The 12,707-nt window shown below is 33.4% G+C and overlaps 1 protein-coding gene across 9 annotated transcripts in view; it reads left to right on the top strand.

The window, feature by feature from the left end:
• The window catches only part of DENND4C (DENN domain containing 4C), a 130,446-nt gene that overhangs the window by 53,867 nt on the left and 63,872 nt on the right, over nt 1–12,707 (top strand). For all 9 annotated transcript variants that reach the window (XM_036021549.1, XM_028510223.2, XM_036021552.1 and 6 more), the window contains 5 exons: nt 520–758; nt 2,460–2,526; nt 3,824–3,882; nt 4,941–5,085; nt 7,883–8,058. In XM_036021549.1, the coding sequence (XP_035877442.1) occupies nt 520–758; nt 2,460–2,526; nt 3,824–3,882; nt 4,941–5,085; nt 7,883–8,058 (686 nt within the window). The remainder of the gene's footprint in view (nt 1–519; nt 759–2,459; nt 2,527–3,823; nt 3,883–4,940; nt 5,086–7,882; nt 8,059–12,707) is intronic.

The following is a 12,707-nucleotide window of genomic DNA, read 5'->3' as shown; positions in this document are numbered from 1 at the left end:
CCTGACCTTGCCAAGTGACTTTTTTTGTTTCCCCGGATGAGAAAAGTCCTCAAAGGGAAATGTTTTGCCGATGTAGAAGAGGTGAAATAAAAAACTCCAGAAACAATAGAAGGCATCAAAATCAATGAGTTCAAAAACTGTTTTGAGCTGTGAAAAAAAATCTCACTAGGTGTATTGCATCAAATGGAGAGTACTTTGAAGGTGACTGAAGTTTAAACATGTAAGAATAAATAATGCAATTTTTTATTTTAAAAAATTTCCTTTTCTTTGGGTCCCCACCTCATACTTGTATACCTAAGAGTAAAATCGCTGTATATCAGCTGGTAATTATTTAACTTTTGGTGGAGCTGCCAGACTTTTCCATAGGAGCTACACCATTTTACATTCCTATCAGTAATGTCTACATTTTTCTTTTTTTATTTCTCATGCATTCTAAGCAAATATTTTTGAGGAATAAGAGAGAGAAATTAATTTCAAAAAAATCCTCAAATCTTACAATGGAATTCTGTTACTCTGTAGGTATATGGAGCTGCCATCCAGTTTTATGAGCCTTACTCTTCAGAACTCCTAACAGAGAAGCAGCTTATGCAGCTGGGCCTGTTGACACCCGTGGAGAGAAAAAGGGTCTCTAAATCCATCAATTCAAACAAATGTATTTGTTTACTCTCACACTGGCCCTTTTTTGAAGCTTTTAGAAAATTTCTCATGTTTATCTACAAACTTTCTGTGTCTGGACCACATCCTCTTCCCATTGAAAAGTATGTATAATGATTACAAAGATGTTTGGTTGAAAAACTGAGTATATATATTGTATATTATTTTTGTTGTTTACTTAACTTTAAGCAGCAAAGTTGGAAGGAGAGTCACGTCACCCTACTTTTGACTTGTTCCCTTTCTCATCTGAATTATTGACTGTGAATTTAAAATTGAGGAGTAGTGGGTAAGGATGACCAAATAATAATCTTTTGAGAATTCAGCTGAGGAAGGAACTTAGATACATTGTATTGTGTGTGTTCTTCTATTCATTCTCTAATAACCAAGAGAAAAATAGCTGTTTATGCACACACACACACACACACACACACCCCCAATCATATAAGTGGCCATTCCAAGTTCTAACTATAAAACATTTCTAAACTGATCTAGAAATTAATAAGAGTGAATTAACTGATATTAAGAGTGAGGTTTTGGTTTTAGCATTGACAGAATTCTAAATGTTTTCCCTTTGATTTATAATCCCCTTTGTCAGGGAAATCTTTTGTAAGCAAGAAGAATATATGTGGAGCCCCTGTGTTTTCAAAACCACACTTCTTTGACTTGTAGTGGCACACTGACTTTCGTTTATTATAGTAAATAATTTATGTACCCTGCTAGCAAACTAAGGGGTGTCAAGAGCATGGTGGACCCCCACCTCCTCCAAGTGAGGACACTGAGAAGGTTGCTGTTTGCAAGTCAGGAAGAGAGTTCTCACCAGAAGCCAACTCTACTGGACCTTAATCTTGGACTTCCCAGCTTCCAGAACTGCGAGGAAATAAATTTCTATTGTTTGAGTAAAAAAAAAAAATCTTGGTGGAAATGTACAATATTATAGTATATATAAATATAGATTTTCCTTGTAATTTGAAAAATCTCTCATTATAGCATATAGAGTACCAGCAAAACATACTAGTTTAGTGGATAAGTTGGGGGTGATTATTTGTAGGTTTTAAAATAGTGCTGTTCAAAATCACTTTTAAAAAATAATAAAGTAATGTGCATAAACTTGTCACAACTGGGTATAGAAATACGGTTTTGACTTTCAGGCTGTACCCTTCGAATGCCAATCTAATGGTCCATAATCTACATTTAACTTTCAGCTACCTAGTTAACTTAAAATTGTTCAAATTAAAATTTAATGTGAGTGACAAGCTAGTAACTTTTGAAAAAGTTTTTATGAATAGTTTTTGAAAATAAAATCAATGTGCTGATAGATTTTTTTCTCAGTTGAAGTAGTAACTTGCATTATAATGGCCTTTAAGATCTCAAAACTTTGAGAAACTTATGAAACATGATTTATAAGTAGAAAAACAGGGTAAATGGTTTGCCCAAAGTTATAGTAAAAGAATTAAATTAATGATTAGTTTCAATTTATTATATCACAGTTAGTTGGTCCCCATATTGGCACTGATAACCAGGGCAATAAATATTTGCTTCTTTCATGAAAACCATATTCATGTTACTCTTATTTTTCTGGTTATAATAGGGTATAATAATAATATGGACTTTTAATTAGGACATACAGTGCACTTCAGAAGTTTAGTAGGATGAGTACATTTCTTTACACTAAATTTACTTAGGATAAGTTTTAGATAAGTGGCTTTGTCATATTTGGGATGATATATAATGATATTTAAGATCTGTTAGAATCTATGAAGTATTTTGGAAAAGTAATTCTGATCTTTATTCACAAATTTTTCCAGGCATATTTCACATTTTATGCAGAACATCCCTTTTCCTTCATCACAAAGACCAAGAATCCTTGTACAGGTAATCAGAAAGCGTGTATTTGAGGGGAGCCCTACATAGGTTCATTATAATCATTGCAGAGTGGGAGTTCTGTGGTTCTTTGGGTTTGAGTGGAGCAATATGCATCCATAAAGTCCTTGAATTTCCTGCATTTTATATCTTTACTGAATATCATTTGTACTGTTTTATTTTTAAATTTTGTGTGTACAGAATTGGAATAATTATAACTCTTGGTTCATGACATTATCAACATTGGTCTATATATGGTGTTTATGTAGCTGATTTTAATAACTTAAAACCCAGGATTATGTTATGGGCACGTTTTTAATATAGGAGTGACTAATATTAAATATGAAATGAGTTATGGTTAGAGGGTGAAAGTGAAATAGTCTATACTATTGCTCTTCAAACTATGTTAAAGGCCTAGTTTCTTTTTATTTCTAATCAGTGGGAAACCTACATAAGTATACAGCTTGTGACATAAGGAACTTACTGTGTGAGATCTGTATGGACGTGAACAGGTCTATATCCCATCCAAAGACATGAATTCACTGATTGTGGTCTGGGAGGTATGAGCAATGTCAGATTGCCATAAAATTTTCCCAGTGGTGTACTCTCCATTTACATACCATCTCTTCCTGGACTCATAACAGTCTGCAGATTGGCAGTTTGAGTAGCACTGATCTATAGAGGCAGGCAATTAAAAATTTTTTCCAAGGTATTATCAACATTATATGTGATATGGTGGCATTAAGTCAAATATTGTTAATTTTGAATGTGCTTCAGTTTGGCAAGTTTTAATATGTATTAAATAACTTCCAAGTGCTTCGTAGTGTGTAGAGTAAATAAATTTGAGGCTTTTAAAAAGCAATTACTTCAGCCATGGCCAGTGTAACTTGGTTGGGTGTCCTCTTTCAAAGCAAAAGGTCACTGGTTTGATCCTGGTCAGGGGACATGTGAGAGGCAACCAGTCGATGTTTTCCTTTTATATCAATGTTTCTCTTCTTGTCTTTCTCCCTTCCCCTCACTCTAAAAATAAATAAATAAAACCTTTTTTTAAAAGTATTTTACACTTTTTAAATACCTATATTTTAAACATTTAACTGAATCAAAATTCAATTGAATTAATGCTTTAATTAAAAAGAATTAATACAGTTACTTCTGAATGAATATGGCTATTGTTTTATATCTTAATACATATTTCCAAAACTGTTGTGTTAGTCTGCACAGTATTTTCTATTTTATCCTTGATCTGAATCTTTAGGTTCTAAAATTGGCTTGATTAATTTATCTTTTCTTTCTTTTTTCTTTTTTTAAGTTATCAGTCCATGATGCGCTCATATTATCACAGCCAGTTTCCACACCTTTACCACTAAGGTAAATAATGTTATCTAAAATGATATATTTATTCATTTGGAGCACAATACTTTAAAACATTTTAAGGGTTAGGATAAGAAAGTGCTATTTTTACAAACAATGTAAGAGCAGACTTAAATACTTCTAACTTTGATAGCTGGATGGATGGTGGGGCCATTTTAAATATGGAATACTTAAGAGAGTTGCAAGATTAGGTGTAAGGAATACCTTCCTTTTCTTATCTACCCTCCTCATATTCAGTTCATAACTAAATGTTCAAGGTGAACTGATTTTAATCTCCTAAAATGTTTTAAATCTATTAGCTTCTCTTCATCTGCATCACTAGTCCAGGTTAGCATGATCTCTCACTTGGACTACTTACATGTCTTTTAATCGATACCCTTTTGCTATTTTCTTTTTTCAGTTCTTTACTCACATTTCAGCTGTTACGTTCTTTCGAGAATGCAAACATAATTATGTCATTTTCATTTTGGCATAATCTCTTGCTTTTTTCACCCTTTCTCTTACATAGACTTTAGTCATAGGTTTATTTCAGTTTCCGGAACCTGACAAGCCTTTATATATATGTTTAGTCATAGGTTTATTTCAGTTTCTGGAACCTGACAAACCTTTACCTCCATTCTCTGCTCCTGTGGTTGGTTGATCTTCAGGAATATCTTTCCTAATAAATACCCTTACCAAGGGATGAGTTTGAATCATTCTGTTCCAGGGTGTCCACCCGCATGCATCCCAGAGCAGCTATGAATGCAGCCCAACACAAAGTTGTGAATTGACTTAAAACATTATGAGATTTTTTTTGTGCTTATGTGTTGCAATGTGTTTAATGTGTGGCCCAAGACAACTCTTCTTCTTCCAGTGTGTGGCAGAGATGCCAAAAGGTTGGACACCCTTGTTAGACTTTCTCATTAGATTTGCTACTTTTCAGTGCTAACTAAATCAGGACTTGAAATCAACACTAGATTCTCACTCTATTAATATCTAAGAAATAATTTAATAAGCAAACCTTAACATGTTTTAGCAAAATATTCATAATCATCTCTGTTTCTCTCCTTTTCTAGTGGAGCCAACTTTAGCACCTTGTTAATGAATCTGGGTCCTGAGAATTGTGCAACACTGCTGCTCTTTGTTTTACTCGAGAGTAAGATTCTGCTGCATTCTCTTAGGCCAGCTGTGTTGACTGGAGTAGCTGAAGCTGTTGTAGCTGTAAGTATAGAATTTTTCCTTTTAGTACAGAATCACTAACAGAATTTTTACTCTAAAGGCAAATTTCCTTCAACGAAAGCAACTTTGGAATTACCAATATAAGTTTAACATAATAGAGTGGCAAAGAGAAATTTTTCTATTTGAGAGAAACTTTCAAATTCTAATTTTCTTATTTTAGAGTTCTTCAGAGAATCTATATGATTACAGAATAATAAAACTTGTGAATGAAACTTAATTGCATTAAATGAGAGGCTCTGGCCAATTTCAGCTGTCCTAATATTAATGGAAATAAATTACACAATTAACTTTCTCCCAATATTAACTTTTAGTCATTGTGAGCTGGTAACATATAGGGAATTCTAAGTGATTTTGAAATAGGATAATGTACAAATGCTTACTTAGTAGCTTGCAGTAAGCATTGAATAAGTACTTGGTAAGTCATCAAATGGGATATGTCTCTAAGATCTTAATCTGGTCAGAGAAATGCTGCTAGAACTGAAAACAGTGATAACATGTGAGGTGGTTTACTCAAGGCAAAGAACTTCATTACATATATATTAATGTTTCAAACCACCACGGTAGCATGGAAATTTATTTTTGTTGAAATTTTTTATCAACTATTACCATTCCCAACTGCATCATTTTATTTTATTTTATTTTTTATTCCTTAGTGCTCACCACAGTTGCATGAAAATATTTGTTAATGAACTGACTGGTCTTAGAAAGTTCCCACTCAAATATTCCTTCATATAAAACATTAATGTTGATCCGTTGTCAGAATCTTTGTGGCCCAGTCTCTTGATTGATTTCAGCAGTATAGTTCAAGAACAAGTAGGAAAGTTGCAACATGAAATTGGAAATTTTATGAAAAATGCAAGATTGCATGGAATTTATGTGACTGTTGGTGGAGAGCTCCCTGAATTGCATGTAAAACCACTAGTAAGTGAGGATTTGTCAGTTAAGCATTTTGAAGAAGAGAAAACTGAAAAGAATGGTGACAGGATAAATTCTTCAAAAGGAGAATGATTTGAGTACCAAAGAATATCAAAGAATTATTGGAGCCCCATAGAAAAAATTAATGAAACCAATGAGTGTTTTTGTAACAATGACCCTGTTTATGATTGCACTGCAAAAGTTAAAGGTGTAGACAATGGTGTCATATTTTGCTGTCAAGATAGTTTTATAATAAAACATTTTACAATAGTTGCAGGTGTAATGTTGAACAGAAGACAGTTTTCAGTGTAGTCCTTGCAAGTTTCCTATGTGAGTGACTCTGTCCCTCTGTTCTCTGACCTCATTTTCTACTACCCTCTCCCTTGATCACTCTCCTCCAGTCACACTGGACTCCTTGCTAACCCTGAAGCGTGTTAGGAAAGCCCCCTACCTTAAGACCTTTGTTCTGGCTGCTTCTAGATATCCCCTTGGCTAAATCCCTCCCTCCTTCACCTTCTTCAGGTTTCTGTTCAGTTGTCACTTTCTTAAAGGAGGTAGGCCTGTTTGGCCTATTGAATAACACTTGTTTCCCCTCTCTTCTCTTGTGAACTCTAATCTTCTTCACTTGGTTTTACTTTTTTATTTTCCTATAGCACTTAGCAGTTCCTGCCATGGTACAAATTTCATTTATTATGTCTTCTGTTTATTTTCTGTTTCTTCCCGCTAGACCAGATGTTGGCAAACTATGGCCCACATATCAAATCCTGCCTCTACCTGTTTTTTGTAAAGGCTTACTGGAAATGGGCCATTTATTTACATAAAATGACTGCTTTTGTGCATGAAGACAAAGAATTGGTGGCAAATAGGCTTCCAAGTCCTACATTTCCTATCTTATACAGAAAAAGTTTGCTGACTTTTTGTTAGACTCTATGAGGGTAGGGATCTTTGCTTTATTCATTGTTGTGCTCCATCATGTGCTTGGAACTGTGCTTGACACATATTTGATGAGTAAGTAAATGATTGAAGATAAAAATCCCAATTCTGAATAACCTTCTGGAATAATTGGCAGAGGTAGTAAACATTATAGGCTGTTCTTTGGGGTGAATGATGATGAATGAGATGAAAATTGAACTAGATCTTGAAAGACAGCAAGGCTTTTTATGGTAGAAGAAAAATTTTATCATCAGTGATTAAAAATTTAATTAGCTAATTGTTAAAATTTAATCTGGGTTTTTAATTTATCTTAAATATCAGCATATGTGATACAATTAAGGTAGATCTTTATAAAGGAAACATGGTAAAGAGTCTTTATGTTTTATATTGACACTGTTTTTAAGATGTCAAGCCTCACTGAAGTCATTTTATGTTTGAGTGGCTAGGAAATTTATTTTATTGAAGTTTTTAATCAACTATTACCATTCCCGAGGGAATCATTTTAATTTTTTTTGATTCCTTAGTCTTAGTTGGATTTTAGTCAAAGGTTATTTTGGGACTTAAGAGATGGATGAAATGAATGAGATTTAAAGATCATGAATTTGTTTTTAATTTTTTAGGCAATTCTCTACTTTGAATTTTTCCATAAAACTGAATGTAGGTTTTGTATAAACATTAGAAAAATTAACATGCAAAGAGCTGTTAGCATTTTTATTGTGCTTGTGATCATTGTCATGCACAAAGATTTTAATTACATTGGTTATAGTATGCTTAATAATGTTTTATAATCATTTAGCTTTTGGAATGACATTGAAAGTAAAAAAAACTAGACTTAAATGCTTCTTAATGGTCCTTTTCAACAATATTAGTTAAATATATAATTTTATTGTAAATTTCAAATTTGGCTAATTTTAAAAAACTTTTTTCCCAGATGATCTTTCCCTTTCAGTGGCAATGCCCATATATTCCCCTTTGTCCTCTTTCGCTGGCGGGAGTTCTTAGTGCACCTTTCCCATTTATAGTTGGAGTTGACTCAAGGTATTTTGATCTTCATGACCCACCACAAGATGTTGTCTGCATTGACTTGGATACAAACATGTTGTATGTGTAAGTTGATTTTTTATATTTTCTCATATATGCCTACAGCTCATTGACAGCATCTAGAAATATGCTATTTTTAAAAGTTGTTAATGGGTCTTCTTCAGTGAATCTCAATCAGACCAAATACCAGAATCCTGCAAAGCTGTGTGGTTTGGAAAGGAACATCATCTACATTAAAATAGTTTGTATTTAGATACTAATGTTAATGGCAGGCAGTAGATAGTTATATGTTAGTCAAAAGAGAATATGGGTTTAAAAAAAGATTAAACACTGCTTTCAGAGCTCAAGAGTTGATATACTTTCGAGGTTTAATTCAAAACCCATGTGTAAGCTTTTAAAAAAATGGGTTTACCGGGGAAAAGGGGAAGAAGGGTTTACAGGAACGTGTGTAAGGACACGTGGATAAAAACTAGGGGAGGGCGGAAATGGGAGGGAAGAGGAGAGGGTTGGGTGGGTGGGTTGGGATGGGAGTAAAAGATAGAAAATTGTACTGCAACAACAATTTAAATAAAAATTTTTTAAAATTAATAATATTAAAAAAATGGTTTACCTGTTTGAGTTTGGTCACAATATAGGGTAATATTATGTCATTTCTATAGTTGTCAGAACTTGAATTTTTAAGGATGTATTTTATTGCAGAGAAATTGATATTAAAAATTAATCATAATTTGTGTTTATTGGAGGTGATACAGCAGTGGTGCAATGGGGTTATAGAGATTAGTATACCACATTATAAAGGAAGCAGCTCTTTTGGATGCTTAAAAACGAACTGCTCCACACTCCCCCAGCCCCACAAATGGAAAAGAATAGTAAATATTGAAATTTTTAAAAAAATTATTTTTGTTTTAGTTTTTAAATTTTATTTATTTTTGGAGAGGGAAAGGGAGGGAGAAAGAGAAACATCAGTATGTGGTTGCCTCTTGCACACTGGGGACCTAGGTCATTACATGACCTAGGCTAAAAATTGAACCAGTGACCCTTTGGTTCGCAGGCTGGCACTCAATCCACTGAGCCACACTAGCCAGGGCTGAAAATTTCTTACTGTTGGTGCCAACTTCCAGGTCTGGAGTGCTGTTATTCTGAACTGTTTGAGATTAGCATAAAATGAAAAGAATAAGAATTTTGGGTGAGACTTCAGTGGTCACAGCAATGGAATTCGTTTGGAAAGTATCCCAAAGTGAACCAATGGAATAACTTAAGGAAGGCAGAAAACATTTGCTTTAACTTTAAAAATAATTTTGAAATGTATATACCATTGTATTTTGAAACCATAATTGTAGTAGTTCTTTACTATGTATGTGTGCCTTTACTTATAGCCTAGAAATAATGACCCTCTTGAATGCACTAAATATTTCTTATAGCAATTTTTTTTATTGTTTTTTAGCTGCTATCCCTGAAAAGCAGTTATTTCATGGTGGTGTACATTGTGATGCTTTTGGAAATGATTATTTATGAAGTTGTAACTCACATGTTTACTTTAATTTGCTTACTCTTAGGAATAAAATAATATGGAGATTCTTAATTTTGCCAGTTTTAAATAACTTCTATAAAATTTCTATAAATTAAAACATTATTTTCAAAAACAACTGAATTCTTTGCTCAGTTTTAAAGAATTATGAAGTATTCTACATACCCAAGAATTATAGAAGAAATGTAAATAACTCCCATGTTTCTATCACTTAGGTTAAAAAATCAAATATTATCAATTAATCTGAAACCCCTGGGTAGTCCTCTGTAACATGTCTTGGCTCATCTTAAATTTGATGTTTATTATTTCCATGTGTTTTTGGAAACATGTATTACTTTAATATTTTTGTTTTGCATGCTTTACATTTTTTTAATGTTTGTATAGTTTTCTGTGACATGCATTTTTACTTGGCATTCTTTATGAGGGTCATCCATGTTGATACATGTAGCTTTATTTCAATTTTTGTGTTTATCAATGTTGATGTATATTTAGATTGTACCTAGATTTTTAAAAATTATTATTTATTTTTCAGTCCTCACCTGAGGCTATGTTTATTTTAGAGAAGGGAGGTGGGGCCGGGAGGAGAGAGAAACATTGATGTGAGAGAGAAACATCGATCGGTGGTTGTCTCCTGTACATGCCCCAATCAGGATTGAACCCACAGCCTATCTGTATGTCCTGACTAGGAGTTGAACCTGCAGTCTTTTGTTGTAGGGGATGATGCCGTGGCTGTACGTAGATTTTTGCAATTGTGAACAAGGCTGCTCTGATCATTATTGTTCATATTGGGCAAGAATTCCTTTGAAACATATACCTTGAAGAGCCAATATTGGTTGGTTGGCTTTACTAATGCCACATTACTCTTCCAAGTTTACCCCTTCTTTGGCAGCAAATGAGAATTATGTTTGTTTAATATCTTTGTCGATATTTGTTATGGTCAGAATTTAACATTTTTGCCCATTTGATGGTAATGAGATCTCAACTATGGCTTTACTTCACATTTGCCTAATTAGTTACAAATAGAACATTTTACTTTCTTTTTATCCTTTGGTTTTTCTCTCCTGGTAATTGAATTTTCCCATTTTTTGGTAAAGTTTCCTGTCGAGTTGTTTATCCCCTTCTCTTGTGTAAGTAGTTTTTACATAATCTGAAATTAATCCTTGGTTTGTTATGTGCATCTCCCACACTGCAAGCAGCAAGTAGCTTCTCCCACACTGACTTGTCTTTTCATTCTATTTTACATGTTTTTTTGATGAACAGCTTATTTTAATTGATTAAATTTGTCAGTTTCTCATATGGATTGTTGTTTTGGTTCTTTATAAAATCCTCTGCTTGAGGTCATGAAATACTCTTTCAGATATTCTTAAAGTTGTAAGGTTCTGCCTTTCTCATGTAGGTCTTTAATTCAGCTAAGTTTGATATTGGTATATGGTATGACATAGAGATACCATTTTGTTTATTTTTTTCACACAGATAAACAATTGTCACATAGCACTGTTTATTGAATAGTGAGTTCATCTCTTTCTCACTATTCTTCAGTGTCAGCATCATTGTGTGTCAGTTTCTGTATTAGTGTGTATAGCTGTCTATATAGGTTTATTATTCTGTTCTTTTGTTTTAGCCTCTTGCCAGTATAACACTGTCTTAATGACTTTAAAATTAAGTTGTATACAACATGGATGACTCTTGAAAACATCATGCTAAAAGACCTTATATGATCACATTTATATGAAATATTCAAGGCAAATCAATAGACATAAAAAATTGGTTAGTGGTTGGTTGAGATGGGATGATGGAGGAATTGGAGGTGAATGACTAAGAAGATGCAGGGTTTCTTTTTGAGGTGATGCAGATATTCTAAAACCAATTGTGGCAGTGTTTACACAGCTCTGTTCCTATACTAAAAACCATCAAATTGACCATTTCAGGTGGGTGAAATGTATGGTATATGAATTGTATCTTAATAACATTGTTAAAAAATGTGATGTGATATAGCAAGAGTTCTTTTACCCATTTTAAAAAATTATTGTGATATATTTGGTCCTTTGCTTTTCCATATAAATTTTAATACAAGCTTAAGTTAGTTCCACACAAATTTATCTTGTGATTTTGATTAGAATTCTGTTGAATTTACAGATTAATTTGGGAACACATGACATCTTTTTGACATCATCTCCCTACCCATGAATGTAGTCTTTTACCTCATAAATCTTAAAATTTTCAATAAACTTGTACTTTTCTTGATAAAGACCATGCACATCTTTTATTAAACTTACCTATTCCTAAGTACTTTGTAGTTTTTATTGCTGCTGTGAATGGTATTTTAAATTACATTTTCTACTTGTTAGTTGCTGGAGTATAGAAATATTGCTGATTTTTATGTAGTGGTCAGCTGCTTAGCAACTTAATTTAATTCTTTTAATTTGTCTGTAGATTGTCTTCAACTTTCTGGCTATAAACAGTCATGTTATCTACAATTCTTATTTTAAATTTCTTGTCTTAATTCTCTGGCTGAGACCCTACTGCAGTGTTGAATAGGAGCAGTCATAGCCTGTATCTTGTCTTGTTCCTAATTATGATTATTGCTTTAAGGCAAGAATTGACATCCAGCCCAAGTACTGTGTTTATAAATAAAATTTTGTTGGAACATAGGCATGCATGCTCATTTGTTTGCATTTGGTCCAAGGCTACTTTCATGCTAGTGGCACGTTTGAATAGATGTGACATAGGCACTGTGGTTTTCAAAACATGAAATATTTACTATCTGACCCAAAAGTTTCCTAGCCCCATTCTAGGGTTTTGATTACTTAATAATAAATTAAGGAACTTTCTCTTTATTTCTAGATTAAGATGATTTAAAAATATAAATAAATGTTGAATTTTATAACACTTTTGTACAACTATTGAGGTGAATGTTAACTTTTTCTTTTTTGATCTTTGTGGGTATATTACATTATAAAGTAATTTAGTTGTGCTGTGGCTGGCGTGGCTCAGTTGGTTGGCATGTTGTCCCATAACTAAAAGATTGTGGGTTTGATTCCCAGTTAGGATACATACCTACGTCACAGGTTTGATCCTCCATCCCCCACTCACTATTCTCAGTCCCCAGTTCTGGTGCATAGGCTCTCTGTACGACCCCTGGTCCTTGTGCATACAGGAGGCAACCAATCAATGCTTCTCTCTTGCA

The sequence above is a fragment of the Phyllostomus discolor genome, chromosome 3, assembly GCF_004126475.2.
Source record: "Phyllostomus discolor isolate MPI-MPIP mPhyDis1 chromosome 3, mPhyDis1.pri.v3, whole genome shotgun sequence".
In the NCBI taxonomy this organism is placed as follows: Eukaryota; Metazoa; Chordata; class Mammalia; order Chiroptera; family Phyllostomidae; genus Phyllostomus; species Phyllostomus discolor.
The sequence above is the reverse complement of the archived record's forward strand: the minus strand, read 5'-3'. Positions and strand labels throughout refer to the sequence as shown.